Consider the following 18,774-nt stretch of genomic DNA (forward strand, 5'->3'; position numbering starts at 1 on the left):
CAGCCTAATCTGGATTGTAAACTACCAAATTGCCAAACTGCCAAGCTGCCAAAAGAACCAATAACAAGGCAATCACTCGCACGCGCACACGGAAACACGCACATTGGACATCCTACCGCACCGCGTTTTGACTACAGGAGCGTGGAATCTGATCGTTTAATGTCTTAGAAGCCAAGCAGAGCATTGTGGGTGAGCATTCATCTCGATCGGCTGTCCTGGGTCAGTGGTGGAAATTTTGAATTTATATAGCAGGAGCCAGGCTCTTCTTCATAAGACGACCGCTGACGACTTGACGGCAGCCATCCCATTGAGTAGGTAAGCATCAAGGGGATGAAAGTGTTGTGTGTGTACATATAAGTTCTTGAGAGTAATGAAGTTACTCAATATGGACAAGCCAATGCTCTTGGGTAAAGCCTAACCAATGTCCTCAGAACAAACAGGGCAGTTATATTTTTTTATTTATAGTTGTAGACAGAATTAGCCTTTACATGCCGAAACACAACAACATATAATTTGGTGTTTCTTTCATATCTGTATAATTTTAAGGACATTTACGGTGACAAAGACGAAGATTCCCCCTATAACCTATATAGGTTGTTGGGGCAAGTGCTGTTAACAGAGGACCTATGAAGGCCGGCATGGCACACAAGTGGGTGGGAGGTCAACATCACACCCGGCTCCCTTTGTCTCCCCAATGCTGATGTTTACACTCTGCACTAGGTACTCATTTATGGCTGAGTAGATCTAGGGGAGAGCGAGGATGGGTTCAGTTACTCGTCACCAATGTTGGCTGTGAGCCGGAATTGAACGAAGGATGCACGGGGCTTCATAGCACATCACGCTAACCCAGTGGCAGCTCCTGCAAAATCTCTCAGGGGGGGCAAATGTCTGGATGATTGATAAGGATAAGGTCCACCCATGCAATGGATAAATTAACAGCTTAAGCATGTAAAGGCAACTTCACTTATTTAATATTAATGCAAAATAAAGTGACTCTTACAATACATCTTGTTTGTTTCTATACTCACTATTATTACAATCCACTCAGTTTCTTTTATTAAAGATTCCACTAGGTGGCGACAAATAATATTGTTGGATGAAACGTGCTTACGTATGATGACGTAAGCACGTTAGTGCGAGCCCTCCCGGAAGCCATAGAGAATGCATTGCAGCGCCCGCCGTTCGAAAAAAACATCTTTGAATGTAAGTCTATGGGACCATTCTGGGTGATTCTCAGCCGGAGTGAAATCACCCAAAAAGAGGCGGTACTCCACAGAACGTGACATGACGCTGATTGGACTATATCCAGAGGCACAGTAACGGCTCGCGAAACTCTGTGGTTGAATGACATTGGTGGTGGGTCGCCCAATCGCCCTAATGAAGAAACCGCCCCTGCGCTAACCACTACACAACCGCTATTACATGAATATAGGAAAAAGAGAATAGGCTTTACCCTTTCATGCAAAAGCTTCCTGTAGACAGAGTGTCCCATTGAGCCATCTGGTCTCTTTTCGATTAAAACATCCAAGAATGGAAACTGTCTACAGGAAAGCCACCCATACGGATGCCTACCTAAAACCTGACTCCCACCACCATCCATCCCATCAAAACTGTACACCATAGAGCTTGATGTATTTCTGACCATCATCACCTAGCCAGTGAACTGGAACACGTACACCAAGCTCTCAAGATGAATGGATATTCAGACTACACAATCCGTAAAGCTATCACCCCAACCAGTGGGAACGAACCATCTGAAGACCCAATCAAAACCATCACCTTGCCATACATAGCAGGGGTCACCAAAAGGATTTCCAAAATCATGAACAAACACAAGATCCAGATTCGATTTAACACAGTACATAAAATTCGTGATCTGATCCCATCTGTGAAGGATGTGATCTCTGACATTCAATACCCCGGCGTCTACAAACTAACCTATGTCTGTGGCAGTAGTTACATTGGGGAAACTAAGCGACATGTCTCGGACCGTGTTCGTAAACATAAGGCAGATCTGAAACACGGTAGGACCAATACCTTGGCCGTGACTGATCATTGTTTTAACGCGGTGGGCTCACACGAAATTGATTTCTCTAAGACGAAAGTACTTGGCAAACCCACTGGCTATCAACAAAGATTCGTTCACGAAGCCATCCATATATATAGACACAGACACAATTTCAACCGAGAAGATGGGTACAAGCTGTCAATCATTGGAAGGACGTTATTAACCAGTTTAAGTCACAACTGGCTGTGATGTTCCCATCCTACCACCATCCGATGTTAGTTGTTATTTTCGGCTCTCTGATTTTTTACATTAACAGATTCAATTTCTCACTAACACAGCTACCTCGCACGCCATCCTCGAGGCTGCTGCTTCACGATTTTCTATGAACATGCTAATCTCTCACATTAACATACAGGTAGTCTACTTACGATGGAGATGCGTTACGACGACCCCATCGTAAGTCAAAAATATCGTAAGTCGAAGATGGCCTAGCCTACCCAGGAGTCTTAAAGAATGGTGATAATTGAGCAAAACAGATCAATTTACAGTACCGTACTGTATAAACTATATACTGTTTGTATTTATTAATTAGAATACTGTATTGTACAGTAATATGCAAAGTAAAAAAACCAAGGTAAATTCTGAGCCTACCTATATGAACTGCAATTTAATAGAAAGGCGGGAGATGCGTACATCCCGGCAGCATCCCAACGTACAGTATCGTACCTCGTACGCTGCTGAGTTTGCCTGCCGCACGAAATGTAAAATATTTTACAATTTTGTCGTATCGCTATCACCATCGTAACTCGGGGACTACCTGTAGCCACCTTGGCGCGCTCGCCGTGGAGGATGATCGGCGATCTGCCATTAACATGCTAATTTTTACCTGGCAGCCCTTTGATTGGTGGAAAATACACCACCAGTTACATGAACATTGGCTGCTGAAATTGGGCTACGCCCATTTCAAGCCTTTATAAACAGTTGTCTTTAGAAGCTAACCCCCCTTTTCCTGATGACGGCTGCTTGAGTTGCGATCGAAACGTCGTAGTTTTTTGTTATTTTCTTTGAACCTATCCTCGTGACTTTACCGAATGAATTTCTACAGTAACGAAAGCTTTAAGTCAAGATTTAATATATGTGTAGTGACATAGAATTGGTCACTACGTAGCATAGCGCTGGTTGCTGGCAGAGAAGGGGATCTGCAGTTGCAGCAGCCCTGTCTGTCAGCAGCAGAGGTGGGACAAAGTCATTGTTATGCAAGTCCAAGTCGAGTCGCAAGTCATCAAATTCATGACTCGAGTCTGACTCGAGTCCAAGTCACATGACTCGAGTCCACATCTCAGAGGTGGGACAAAGTCATTGTTATGCAAGTCCAAGTCGAGTCGCAAGTCATCAAATTCATGACTCGAGTCTGACTCGAGTCCAAGTCACATGACTCGAGTCCACACCTCTGGTCAGCAGGTCACGTGACAAGCCATAGAGAGGGATGTAGGGGAAAGGTTACAGAGGTGGCACGTGAGGGAAGCCCTGGAACCTGCTAGTAGGTTCTAGAAAGGGAGTTTGGCCGGGGCGGAGCAAGGCCATGCTGGGAGGAGCTCGGGGCTGTTTGCTTAGAGTGGGATTCCCGTCGTGCTGCTGGAGTCTTCGCCGCCGTCAACGTCTTTACTGCTCCGCGTCGTCAGTCAGGCAGTCTGCCATCTGTCCTGACTGGGAGCTGTAGTTACTCTGTGTGGACTGTGAAGGCTGTTAATAAATAGAGTGCCTCCTACTTATAATGTCTCTGAGTCAGTCACTACATATGTATTTATTTGAAAAGCTACGTTTTGCATATGAAGGATACGCACAAGACAGAGGACTCCTATTACAGCACCTCTCCTGTGTTTGTGGAAGGAGCAAAGCCCAGTTGCAGTGCCAACCCCATTGGTTTTAGGTAATGCAAAGCAAATATGAGGAAATGGCACAGGCACAGCTGGATGAATAATGCTGCAGTGTTAGTGTACAGAAACATACGCACACACAGAAGAAGGTGTCATAAATTTGCCACCTGCCCTGTTATATATGGATGAGAAATGATTCCCATGGCAGTCTGTGTTTCTGAAGGCAACTTTTAATCTCTTATGAAAAAAACACGAATCTTGCAACCTGGGCCCTTGTGAAAGTAAACTTCAATGCGTGCAGGATTTATACAGACTGGCTGTGCAAAGGGCACCCAGCCAAACACAGCACACATCTACAAACGCCTGTGTGAGCACGATTTGATGGGATGAGACAGTTTAAAGCAAAGTTAAAGGTTATAGGGGTGTTTTTTTGTTGTAGAGGTTATTCATCGACAGGCAGTCAATGTTTCATCTCCGAAAACTTAAAAAGCAAATCTGGTAATCAATTTGTCCACAGAATATGAAATGGTGCAATAACAGCTTTCTTTAAACAATATTTTGTATTTGTTTAACTTGTCTGTCCTATTGACATGCTTTGGCCACTACCAGGCCGACTGCTGTAATCTCGCGTTACGTGACTGCTGGGGTTCTCTTCTCTCTAACCCACTTGTTTTCTTTATTTCTAACTTCAATACATATTTTTTTAACTTGATATCAGCGAGGGACTATTTGAAAGCGATACGCAAATAAGCAAAGGAATGTGCCCAATGAGGTCACACGAGTACTGGCAGGGCCAGGCATTGTACGGTGCCTGCTATTTGTATTTATGCAAAGCTAGAGGGCAGAGCTTGAGACAGCATGTATATGATGTCACGTGCTGTCTGATATTTGAATATGAATGAGATTGACAGCTACAGCTTGTTCTTTTTTAGGTTTAATGAATTGTCCAAGATCCTAAATGGAACAAAGTAGTTTGGGAACACGGCCTGGACTACGTCATTCAGTTGCCATGACAATTATGACAATGCCATTAATCGTCATGTGCTGACTCACCGCACTGTCTCCCTACGGAGTCAATAAAATAATTATTTTGTGGGATGTTCAAAGATGGTCGTGGGGGGGGGGCGCCGTGTCATGCTCGACAGAGCACGGAGACATTTGGGCTCAGTTTACTGTACTGGAAGGGATTCTGCCTTGGTGCAAGTGTTATCGCTCTGGGCTCGCAGCAATTGAGAGGTCACCGGGTTCAAACTCCCCGGCACGGTAGTTGAAGCAATGGGGAAGTTTCTAAAAATCCCCCCCCCGCGCCCGTCCACCGAGCTGTATAAACCGGTTCATCGCAGTCTGTCAATTGGCAGACCGGCATAGAAATGTCGGCCAAATACCCTTCAGATGGGGCTCTCTCTAGAGCTCCCTATAGTGGAGGCCATTCTGCCGGCAGTGGTGTGAGTTACAATTTGACCTTTTACCACCTTGCATCATACAGATTTATTAATATTGTAAGTACTCATATGTATATAACAGCTAGTTATTTTTTTTTATGTGAAAATTTCTACAATAAGCAAAACTTGCAAAGCAGAACTCGGGGTAATTGATTGCATCGTTTGCATATAAGCAACATTTTAAGATACCAAGTTGGCTTCATCCCTGCCCAAAATGCACTAAATCTTGAAGCTTGCACATCAGATATTGAGAGCTATCCTCTGGTCTCAACCTTCACAACTCCTCGAAATCCCAAGCACTCCTCCTACTGGGCACCGGGCGACGTTTTAACTCGACTCCACTTCCTCCTGCTTGAGCCATCGCCGCCGCCGCCGGCTCTACCTCACCGAGTCGCGCTGGAACTTGGCGGACCGATCGCGAAATTGTGCTCGTTAAAAGTTATAATGAGAATTATTAGAATTATGACTCGTATACAATTTATTTTACCTCGTTTGCGCTTACTCTGCAGTGTAATAAATACCAAATATTCATACTAAATAAAAATCAACGAAATGTTCTAATTTGCAGAACTAATTAAGAAACCAACCACTAACTTCAAATACAACCACACACACACACTTCGTTACCAGTGGGTTATATACACTACTTGAAAGGCAATCTTACAACATCATTAAAATACAGTAAGCAGCCAACATCCCTCCGTAGTAAACAAATACAGTACTGAAATTGGGTGTTGACTGAGTCATGCTTTTTTTAATTTAACTTTTAGATTTTTCCAATTTATATTTAAATGTGTTACCAAGTCTGTTATGTGCATCGCCCAGTGTCAACACTCACTAACTGGCTGATTAAATCTTTACGTAAATGTATATTTACATGTTGAACGTTGTTCATTGTTGTGGGATGTTTGAACATTTAACTTTTTTCGCACCATATGTAGCCAACCGTGCTAATTGAAGGTGTGGGATGCAGTTTGCTCGAATGACGCGACTGATTCCATCACTGATTATTATAATTACTATTATCATTAAGATGACAACACAGAACTACTTCTGAAGTCCGCTTCAAAAGCCTCCTACTTATCCTCAGCGTTGCATTTTGTACATCGCACGGCAAACGGCGATGGTAGCATGGGAATGAATTCAATAATCCTGAGAGTTTTTGTTGAAGTCATGAACGAAATTTAACTTGCTTGAATGTTCTGCTTCCGTACGGCTGATGTAGATGCAGAGCAACAAACTGCAAATTCACATTGAGGTGGTCAAGCCAGATAACCGCATCAGGAGCAAGCGGAGTGAATCGTCGCTGTGATGTCTCCTTCGTATTTGCGGATCGGGCATTGTAACGTTATATGTTGTATTATCTGTTCTGAATGACCACAGTCGTACACTGGCGAGTTTTTAATTTTCCATTTGTGCATCAGGTATCTGCATCTGCCATGGTTTCTGCAGTGGATGCGGTTTAGAGTGGACCATGAGCTTCGTGGATGATCAAAACAAGTGATTTATTATAAAATGGCGAAGGTGGGTTAAGAGGTTATACACTAAGCTAGCACCACTGAGGTCCTAGGTTTGCATCTAGGGTAACCACCCGTTCGTTATCTTCAGGATCTCGTGCGTAGTCAGTCGATGGAATCGGCCTGATCGCCAATGTCTGTACAAATAATATATCACAATAAATATGGATCGTCACTGCATTCGGCTGAAAACCAGCTCAAAGACTCGATATTGATTGATATGCAGCAAACAACGTTTGTGTAAAAAAAAAGGTCTATAGAAGCGACTTCAGAGGTAGATCTGTGACACACAAATATATCATCTTCTGTGGCTGTCTTTTCTTGCAGCTGCAGAGTACCAAATGTATTTTTGAATTTTTATTATCTCAGGGGACACGGTGTCCATAGCACATTGAAATAAAACTGGGGGAAATTAAATGACACGGAAATAGTGAGAACCCAGTTTAATAATCATGGGTGGCTGACCTGGATACGAAGGCCGGACATTGGCGGTGCTGGCTCAGTGCTCTGACACGGTATTTGTCCCATGTGCCACCCTGCCACCTCAGGATTGATTGGATACTTAGCCACCAAAGCAAATGGGGGGGGGGGGGGCAGTAGTGGGGACAGTGATTAGCCTACACTGCGCTATGAGCCTGACATCCTGACGTTTGACTCCTGGCCACGGCTAACATCAGTGGCATGTAAAATCGGATCCGGTGTGGGGGGCCTCCCTCTGCCACTTCTCCAACCCGCACCTGTATGGTGAAGTAGGGTCAAACAACCCCTATGACCGAAACATGTGGAGGCCTTCATCAATCAGTGCTGTAAATCAGGGGTCCCCAACCCCTCGGCCGCGGACCGGTACCGGTGGGTGGCCTGTTAGGAACCGGGCCACACAGCAGGAGGTGAGAGCGGTGAGTCCGCGCGTGGCCCCCCCATTATTTTATTGACCACTTACGTCCGCGCTTCTTTCCCGCACTGCGCACTTGTCTCAGTCACAGTTTTGGTAAGCCCACAAGCTAACCCCTAGCCAAAATGAGTAAAAAACAAACGTCGCTGGAGAGCTTCTTTGATAAGGGGGAAAGACCCAATGATGAACCCCCCCCCACCCCGGTCCGTAGAAAAATTGTCTTCCACGAAACCGGTCCCTGGTGCCAAAAAGGTTGGGGACCGCTGCTGTAAATGACTATTTCATAGCCATTAACAATGTAACCAGCACCTCCGATGAGCACGGCTGGCTACGTACGGTACGGAAGAAGTTCAACGTACATACATACAGCACACAGCCTGTTACTGTGCTTGGTTACTCATAACAGCTGTTAGTCCACTGAACAAGAAGTTGCCTGGAAACGGCAATAGAACGATATTGCAATAAGTTTCACTCCGGGGCATAGAACTGGACTGAATAATAACGTCCAAGGGTTAGGTAGAGCGGACTCCTCTCCAAAGCCTTTCTTTATTATCCCAATTTTACTCTGCAAAAAAGACAACTTTAAAAGATGATTTCCTTCTCTGTGCAACAGACTCGTGCATAAATTACACAACAAGGAAACGTTGTTCGAATCCTCAGTGAAGATTTCAATATTGTATGTGGACTTTAACAGTTGCCATCGACAACCAAGTAATTTTTTGCTACCGTGGGATTGGCTTTTTAATGTAATTTTGACGTTACACAAGTCCAGATTAAAAATATATACATTTGGATGGAATGCCTGTGGACCAAATCATCACGAAATGCGCCCAGTCTTGCCAGATCCCAGAAGCTAAGCACAGATCCCAGAAGCTAAGCACAGTTGAGCCTGGTCAATGCTCGGATGGGGAATCACAACACAGTTGGTGTAGCCCGTGGAGGCTACATTGTCAGACAGTGCAGGATGCAGTACATCCATTGTTGTACTGTACTTATTTACAATGCTCCTGCATCTACGCTCACCACCTTCACCAACCCGCATTGACCAGCATGGCGAAGTATGATGACATAGCCTCCTCCGAACGACCTGCACGGCATGGGGAGGAGGTTCTTCATCTAGATTGACAAAAGGGCTGTACACGTACAGAATACGAGAATTACAGTATTGAAATAAAACAAACTCTCCCTTTGAAATAACAATGCATGGTACCGGGTGAAATGTGAACCATGTGCCACATTTGGGTACGCATCAGAACATTCTGAGCCAGATCGGTTGGCTCCATCCGTGAGTGAGGCCTCACGATGCGCACAGAGCGGGGGTTGCACTCTGCTCATTCCGTAGACCCGTCGCATAGGAAGCCACGTGAGAACTGCACCCAAAGGGACCATGAGGCGACGCGGTGTGTGCACCTAGTCTGGCACAATCGCCGTGGCAGTTGTTGCTGCTGTACCTGTGCGCCACACTGCCCTTCTTGATTTCTGTGATCACCAGCGGCTCGCTCGGCTTTCTGTGAGTCGGCGCTGCAACACAGGACAACGACAGGAGCGTCACATCACGAAGGCGTTTTTGAGATGTATGAATAAAAAACAACTCCGCATAATTCAGGCAGCCCTCAAAGAGAAAAAAAAATAGGTGCCGTTTCAGGCAATAGCCCCTCTTCACAGCGGAGAGATGAGTATCGGAAATGCGTGTGTCTCCACCACGCTCGAACAAGCCTTCTGTGGGGCTCATCTCTGTTGGTAGCCCCGAGCAGCGGTGATAATTCCACATTCCCATTGTAGGGCCCAGTTTATCCACATTGACTTCTTTAACACAACTCTCGCTTTGCGAGAGTTGTGTTAAGGACCCCGGAAAGGTGAAGGTCGCGCTTTACTCCGGACTTGCATATAACTCTAAACTTTACCATTTTTTAACTATGTTTATCGTTTAAATCTTATCGTTATAAATGCATAATCACCACCACCATCAACTTCATCATCATCAAACCTCAGAAAGAGGTCAAGGATAAACACTAATATTAGGAGGAATTTGTTACACGACTCCTCTTATCCGCAGGAACCGGAGTCAATGGCAATGGAATTTTGTATGTGGCACAGATAACCGTCAACAGCAGCATCAATCCACAATAATAATTACTGATAAGCACGGACCGTAGGAGTAATTTGTTTGCCACTTCTGGTTCACTCTTCTGGCTTGTGAAATAGCCTTGGATAATTGGTGCAATATCTCCACGGGTAATAGAGGAGTTTCAATCCATAGAGTCTGGCCGTGGGTGAATAGGGTCACAGATACACAGAGCTATACTATACCTGTTTATTTACTTTTGAAAAATAATTCTACAATGTAAAATACACGTAGAAAACTGACAAATACATTTATTTTTTGACAACACGATTTTGGTACAGAGAACTTAGTGGATCACAAATCGTTAACCAAATCCCTTTAGAAATATTCTGATGACATCACACCACCCATTTAAACTGGGGGACATTGTCACAATTCTGACAACTGCCTGATAATGCTGGTTGTAACTACCCGGCAAAATGACGCACCTTGTTAAACGTTGTGCGAATTTATCCCCCGTTGAGTCTCCCCCCTCCTAATAAATGGCCCAGTGGCGTCGTGATTGTACCACTTGAGTGATGTAGGCGGGACTAAACGAGTCTTGCGGCGCACTGTAATGGGGCTCGTGCTTTATCCAATAAATAAATAAAATGTGTGGATTGCTTTCCAATAACGCTACCGGTGGTGTCGAAGCGGCGATACATTGGCAACTGTATTAATTCACAGTGTCGGGTGGAGGAGGGAGTACGAAACACATTATATGCACGCGATCCGACCTAAAAATAAAAACCCCAAAGATGAATCATTATATCGGTCGCGAAAGCCTAATGTGTTAAATTCAGAAACGTTTACGTAAAAAAAACTTTCCATCGTAGAGGACTGGTGGAAGAGATGCAGCAACGTGCCATGCGAGGAAAACATCGCTGCCCTGGAGGCCACAATGCTCTGATGGAGCCTGCGAGGCATGCTGGTTGGTGAAATCAGCCTATTAATCTTCTAATTGGTTTATTTTATCGAACACATAGCTCTTGGGCAAATATGAATGCTTGGGGAATGGGACGCATTACAACTTTAGAGTGGCAGATGTCAGCTTCGGGGAGCATTTGCATGAAAAGCACATAATTGCTCTCTCCAGAATGAGTATAGTGTGAATGCGTTTGCCAGTAATTGTGTGCAAACACCCACACAGTTGATTGAACGAGGATATGCGTGTGTGTATGTATGTAATGTAGTGGGAGTGCTAGTGGGAGTGGTATCGCAGCAGTTAGTGCGCTGCGCGACGAACGCAACGACCCGATTCCCGTTTATGGCTGCACCAGTGACGATTATCTGAACCACTCCTGGGCATCCCCCTCGGTCGACTCATCATCAAACAAGTACCTGGCACGATGTGTAAACATCAGCACTTGGAAGATAAAGGTGGCCAGGCGAGGTGCTGGCCTCCCACCCAACTTCGTGTGCCATGCTGACCTTCATAGGTGCTCGCTAACAGCACTTGTCCCTAAAGTCTGTTTAGCCTAAACAAACAAATGTCTGCAATTTAACCTGTAGGAGAAAAGTGCTGTGAGCACAGCACTCACTCGGTGATGGGTGGTGCGGTGAGTGAGTGGACGGCACAACACACCCGGCTGCATTTGTCTCTCCGGCGTTGGTGTTCACACGCCACCGCATACTCATTGAAAGCCGAGTAGACCCAGGCCAGGTTCAGAATACAAACCTCTACGAATATATATTGGCCAAGAGTGAAACCCAGGGAACATATTGGACATAACTTGCCCAGCCAGACGAAGGCCAAATCAGACAATACTTATTTGTTTTTGATCACTTCATCAAGCACAACGAAAGCTAAACAAACATATAATTTGGAATTCTTGAACAGGCCAGATGATTTGAAAGTAGACATGGCCAATGTTAGATTCACTAACCACAAAGAAAATATACTCGTAAAATAAAACCCATTTCACTGCCGCTGCCTGAGATGGCTTGACTGAGACAAAAGTCTCGTATCAGCACAAATATGCGTGAAGGAAAACACATTTAAAGACCCATTGCATACAACCACAAGCGAGTGATGAATAAAAGCCTAAAGCAGGGGTCGGCAACCTACGGCTCCGGAGCCGCATGCGGCTCTTTACGGGCTGCTTCTTGACGATATGTACGTATGTACAGTATGTACTCAGATGCATTGCGGCTCTTGAAATACTGAATTTTGTACCGAATTGGAAAGAAATGGCTCTTCTTGTTATTTTGGTTGCCGACCCCTGGCCTAAAGGATAATGAACAGAATAGGCCTGAAAGATCTTTTGGGGAAACTTAGTAAAAAGAAGAAGTGACCTTGCCTTCCCTGCATCCTGTATGTGGAGGCAATCAATTTCCATTGAACCTGTGGGGCTAATTGGACATGCTCAGGCACCGTTGGCATTGATTACGGTGGAAATTGCCGTATCACGTTCCGCACAAACACTGCCAGCCACTTTTGCCAGCAGCCCGAGCCAGCTGGGAGAGGAGTCAGTTGCGAGCAGCAGCTCGAACGGGGAGAAGTTGCAAATGCGAAGCCTGGCAGCATCACAACACACTCGTCGCTGCCTTAGGGCCAATTTATACATTTGCACTTCCTCCCAGAAACCTTCATGTGCGTGCCTGTGTGTGTACATGACTGTGTGAGGAACTCACATATCCATTGGCTGGGCCATGTAGCTCGCATGCCGAGCCACCGCATGCCTAAACAGCTTTTATTCGGCCGGATCGAGGGGGATAAACGGGCACGGCACGGGCTAGAGAAGAGATGGAGTGATGTGGTACAGGAGGACGTGGAGCTGAGTGGACTTGCCGATGACCGGTACCAGCGGTGTCAAGATCGGCCTCTGTGGAGGAGGCTCGTGAAGGACGCTACTGGGCAGTCGGAGGCAGTCGCCCTCCAACAACAATGGAGGGGGTAGGAGCGACGCTCACAACAACGAGCGGAGTGCCGGGTGGCTAAAGCACAACAAGTTGGCACAGCAGGGGGCACAGATGGTGCATTGGCCACTCATCTCAGTCGACCCGTGGCACATGGGTCTGCCCCGTGACCTCCTGTCAGTGAGCGTTCAACACAAGCGTCGTGGTGACGTCACCGCCACTTCGTGGCGAATGGCGGTTGTTGTTGTTGTACGACTATGGGGAGCGGTAGTGTAGTGGTTAGCGTTACGCTGCGCTAACCGCCGGCGGCCCGAGTTCGATTTCTGCTCATGGCCAACGCCGGTGACGATCATCTGAACCGGTTCTGGGCCTTCCCTAGGTCGACTCAGCCTCAAATGAGTACCTGGTGCAGTGTGTAAACATCGCCACTGGAGAGACAAAGGCGTTCGGGCAGGGTGCTGGCCACCCATCCCCTCGTGTACCATTCCGGCCCTCATAAGTGCTAGCTAACAGCACTTGCCCCAATAGTCAGTTAAGGCTATAGGGGAATGTTTGTTTGTGTGCAGTGGGGTCGTGGTTAGCACACTGTGCAATGAACGCGCTTACCTAAGTTCCATGACCAATATCCTGCACATGAATAATAACGGTGACGAATTTCTGAACCAGTCCTGGGCCTCCCCTCGGTCGATTCAGCCTCAGTGTCTGGTGCCGTGTGTAAGCATCAGCACTGGGGAGACAAAGGCGGCCAGGTGTGGTGCTGGCCACTCAGCTCTTCGTGTGCTGTGCCGGCCTTAAAAAGGCAACCCACAAACAGCACTTTCCCCAACAGCCTGTGAAAGGCTAAGCGGGGGATCGTTGTCTTTGATTGTATATTGGCAATGCTTACTAACTCACTAGCACATGCATATTAATTCTAAACGACTGTTGGCAGTGGTGGACAAGTACGGACGAGAGAACACAGTACCACCATTGTATTTGTTTAAATATGGGCAGTAATTAATATGGCAAAACATTAGCTGTCGGGCTCGTCCACCAGTCAAATAATTAGCGCTGCGCCGCATGCGGCTGGCGGCTCCGCTGAAGTCTACGCAGCTGCAGCGCGACTGCCAGTCGCTCGCGAATATTCCGCCACGAAGCATCGGACAGGGACGCTGCTGCAACACGGAGGGAGAGTGAGAAGATCTCGGGTCGATGGTTTATTGTGAAAATTCGGTCACAGTTCCTATGATCACTGTTACATTGCTTTTATGGCTTTATTTTGGTGATTTCGAAAAGTTTTTTCGTTTGGCCATGTTTGTTTGTTGTAGTACAGAGTTAGACTGATGTCCTTAATCTAAGTTGTCTTGTGGTTATTGTTGTTGTTTGACTTGCATCCCACTGGGATTTTTTCACACAGCGTTGGTGTACAGTGCTTTTTCTGCAATATTTTACTGTCTTTTCTTGGATTTTATGTTTGCACATAGTCACATAGTCACTTTAAGATGTTTTCTTGTTCATGTTTTTTGTTTGTTGCGGTTGCACCCGATTCAAGAGCCGAATGGCTCACAGGGCTATACCTAATAAATGAAACTGGAACTGAAAACTTGCCCCTCTCCTCTACGTATCGATGTCAAATCCCCACCGCCACCCTCCCAGTCTGAAATGCAGATGTTGGCCGAAGCTGGTCCCCTTAGTGTCACGCGATGGCGCGAGACGAGGGGGAGGTAAACGGTGGAGTCTCAAACAGGAACCGTATTGAAGACTCGACTAGGTGGGTATCAGCCCTGATTCCTCCCTCTCTCTCTGCAGCCCCAACTGCAGCGGGTACCGCTCTCGACCGCATCGCAACAACCGCACATTAAAGAAGGTGTGGAAATATTTTGTTCATGAACAGAACGACCAAGGACTTAGCATACTGCGAACCATCAGGCACACATCATTGATGACTGCCCCCATATTCTGGTGGGACAAGTAGACTCCATTCAGCTACCCCAATACAACACACGCGTGTTCTGGTGGGGCAAGCGGAACTCCACTCAGCTCCCACCCCAGATGCTGTGGAATGGCGACAACGCCATCTAACAGGGAGATGCTGTTGCTGCCACACCCACCCACAATGGATGCTATCTATTGCCTTTCTATAGCCCCATGGTGCGTTTTAAATTCGTCTATTTCATGAATTTGAATATTTTGTTGTTATGCTTGCTTCCTGAGGAAAGCCTGCCTGCCTGAGTCCCAATACACTTTTTTAAGGTAGGCCTGTCAAGTTCTCAGTTGGTAGCGACGTTGTCCCGAGTAATTTGCAGATACATGTCGGCATTTGGATGTTTGGCCAATATCCGTGACATTGTGTGTGTTTTTCTTTATAGCTATGGGATGGAACCGATAATCTGAAGGAACCCCCATGCACAACATGGGGAGAGAACATATAAATGCCACACAGAGAGGCGCCCGCTTCGGGAATTGAACCTAGGTCCCTCTTGCGCTGAGGCATGAGTGTTACCACTGCGCCGCCCTGGATATATGTATGTGTGTTGACACGTATCCGCGTGCAAAAGAGAAGCGTACGCATCCAGTCTCAAACTTCTGTTTTCTCAGCTCAACATATTTCAGCAGTCTCATCAGGCTTCATGGTGTCAACAGGTCTCCAACTTTAATTATCCACTCTCTATCTCTGACCTCTATACGTATGTGCTATGAATATGGGCGATTGTCCGAAGCATCACCTATTGTATATGTTTTCATTCATTTTGAAACCACACGGTGTTATTTAGGAATGTGTTGAGTTTTTTTTTGTTTCAGTTGTGGCTGCTCCACACAGCAGCAATGCAGCCTTCATCAGAGCACGATACTTGAGATCCTATTCGCTGCACAGGCACTACCCATAGAGGCATCGGTAATCACAATGATCTCTCATACTGCCCATAGAGGTATCGGTAGCCAACCACAATTATCTTTCACACTGCCCATAGAGGCATCAGTAGCCAACCACAATGATCTTTCACACAGCCCATAGAGGTATCAGTAGCCAATCACAATTATCTCTCATACAGCCCATAGAGGAATCGGTAACCAATCACAATGATCTCTCACACTGCCCATAGAAGCATCAGCCAATCACAATGATCTCTCACACTGCCCATAGAGGCATCAGCCAATCACAATGATCTCTCACACTGCCCATAGAGGCATCAGTAGACAATCACAATGATCTCTCACACTGCCCATAGAGGCATCAGTAGCCAATCACAATTATCTCTCATACAGCCCATAGAGGAATCAGTAGCCAATCACAATGATCTCTCACACTGCCCATAGAGGTATTGGTAGCCAATCACAATGATCTCTCACACTGCCCATAGAAGCATCAGCCAATCACAATGATCTCTCACACTGCCCATAGAGGCATCAGTAGCCAATCACAATGATCTCTCACACTGCCCATAGAAGCATCAGCCAATCACAATGATCTCTCACACTGCCCATAGAGGCATCAGTAGCCAATCACAATGATCTCTCACACTGCCCATAGAGGTAATTACATTGTTCATGCATGAACCAAAGAGACAGGAACAAGTTATCATTGTTAGGGGGAAAATGTGTCACATTATTAACTTGTTTGCCCTCTTGGCCTTCACAGATGCTCGCTAACTAATACAGCGGGATTTAGACTTCACATTTAACACTTAAAAATATGAAAATATGGATTTAAAAAATGTCATTTTTATCAGGGCCCCATGGCATATACTGTAGTACGCTTTCAACTATTATTCACTCGATATCCGTGGCCTCTCTACGTGCTATGAAGAAGGGCCATTTCCCAAACAGTTGCTTATGATATATTATTCCTTTATAGTGCCGTTGACGAATGTGTGTTAGCTTTTCGTGATTTGTGCCAACAAAGCAGCATCACCAAATCGTCAGTATGAACATGAAAGACAGGTGTGGTTTTACATTGTCCTCGGGTAGCTTTGTCTACATATTAGATCACTTTTCGCAGTTGCATTTGCTTATGAGGCCCAGCCCTACTGATGCGACTTAGTCAGGTTGAAACCTGTCCAAATGCTTGTTTAAAGGGACGCTACAACGGAAACTTTACGTCAGACAAAGGTTCTAAATGTGAATGTATTAACCATTATATTTCCTTTGCGCAATTAACAAAGTGATTTAGCTCTTGGATTTACCGTGCAATAAAAGCCAATCTCCTTTCACCTTTGCTGTCTTTTCGAGGAAATAAAAAAAGGGGCTTCATTTTTAATTTGCAGTGGCAGCACACAGAAATCCCGAGCTGTGAAGCCAGGAAAATCTGGCACACACCACGGCTCCCCATCAAACGGTGGTATATTGTTTCTATATTAAAGTTAGCACACAGAATGTGAGGAAAAATCCAATGTTCACGGAAATAGATTGAACTAACATCTGTTGAATTCTGGCAACGGTGAGCATTGCTGAACAAGCGCCTCGTGTAATGCGTTTATAAGTGGGTTTCGTGTGCGAGAGTGTGTTCGCAGTGGTATGGGTGGAGTGGTGGCACTGTGGTTAGCGCACTGCGCGATTAACCTGGTGACCCAACTTTCGATTCCTGCTTACGATCAACATCAGTGACGATTATCAGAACCAGTTCTGGGCCTCCCCTTCGTCGACTCAGCCTCAAATGAATATCTGGTGTGAAGTGTGAACATCGCCTCGAGGAGACAACGGTGATCAGACGTCGTGCTGGCTACCCACCCCCTCGTGTGCCATGCTGACCTCTATAGGTTCTTGCTCACACCTCTTGCCCCTAAAGTCTGGTAAGGCTATACAGGGGAACTTTGTCTTTGGTCAGCCAACAATAACAAAAAGCAGAGGAACGATGCTCACAACAATGCGTGGAGCACCAGGCAGATAAAATGCTGCAAGCTGGCAAAGGGGGAGAGCACAGGTGGTGTAACTGTCTGTCATCCCAGTCTATTATCCCATGGCACCTGGGTCTGTCTCATGACCTCCTATCAACGACCCTTCGACACTTCACGTCGCCTCAAAGTGCACCTATCTTAGCACGAACAGTGTGAAGACATCACCGCTGCTTAGTGGTGAACGGTGGGTATTGTTGTTTATGTGCGCCGGCCTTCATAGGTGCTCGCCAACAGCATTTGTCCCAACAGCCTGTTAAAAGACCATACGGGAGATCTTTGTCTTTGTGTGTGAGCACATGTCTGTGTGTGTGTTATCTCTGTGCATGCACATGTGTTTCCGTGTTTCTTTGACATGGATGTGTGCGTGCTACTGCTAGTAATTGGAAATCTCACACTTACACGTGATGGTAATTCCCAGCTCCACGCCTTTCTTCTTGGGAAGTGTGACGTGGAAAGTGCCACTGCTCGGAATCACCGACTCTATGAATAAAATACACAACAACAACAGCGAGCAGGATTGCCTCCATACTTCTACACAAATGATAGCGCAAGGAAGTGGCTTATTGCGTGGAAATGTATCGAAGCCAAATACACTGTACGCATGTTTATTCTAAATGGGGAGGGAAAAACCGGAGGACCCAGAGACAAGTCCACGCAACTACGGAGAGAACATGCAAACTCCCAATATACAAGCGTCAGGGTTGGAATCAAACCCACCTCGTGTATACCAGGCGAGGTAGTTAACATCCGGTATACAGAAGGTCGTGGGTTTGATTCCAACCCTGATGCCTGTATATTTAGAGTTTGCATGTCTCCCCGGGGTCGCGTATATTTTATACAGGTCCTCTGGTGCTTGGAGGATGCATTCTCACTGTGGTAGTACAAGTGTCAACGTGGAAACAATCATAAGGAGAGAGCTTCTGCAATGCCATGCTTGTGTATCCTGGATGAGGCTGGAAGTTGGGTTTTTCTCCAAAACCTTTCAACAAGTTGGTAGAGCTGGGCCGTGTTTGTCGCTCACTAATTTGCACTAATTTAATGCCGTTACCGCCACTCATCACTAAAGTGCTCTCGAATTATTTTGACGAACTACATTAGTGGCCACTGATGAGTGACAATGTTCTTCAGGCTCCAGAAGGCACAGCCTGGGTATTTTGCGGAGAAGTGGCACTGCTGCAGATTCAACGAAGATAACACAAAT

General features: G+C 46.0%; 1 protein-coding gene across 2 annotated transcripts in view; it reads right to left on the reverse strand.

The window, feature by feature from the left end:
• Positions 1 to 18,774, reverse strand: part of LOC144934731 (glutamate receptor-interacting protein 1-like) — a 272,140-nt gene that overhangs the window by 51,154 nt on the left and 202,212 nt on the right. For both annotated transcript variants that reach the window (XM_078860808.1, XM_078860807.1), the window contains 2 exons: positions 17,973 to 18,053; positions 9,188 to 9,257 (listed from right to left, as the gene is read on the reverse strand). In XM_078860808.1, coding sequence (XP_078716934.1) covers positions 9,188 to 9,257; positions 17,973 to 18,053 — 151 coding nt within the window. The remainder of the gene's footprint in view (positions 1 to 9,187; positions 9,258 to 17,972; positions 18,054 to 18,774) is intronic.

This window comes from Lampetra fluviatilis, chromosome 11, assembly GCF_964198595.1.
Source record: "Lampetra fluviatilis chromosome 11, kcLamFluv1.1, whole genome shotgun sequence".
NCBI classification, from domain to species: domain Eukaryota; kingdom Metazoa; phylum Chordata; class Hyperoartia; order Petromyzontiformes; family Petromyzontidae; genus Lampetra; species Lampetra fluviatilis.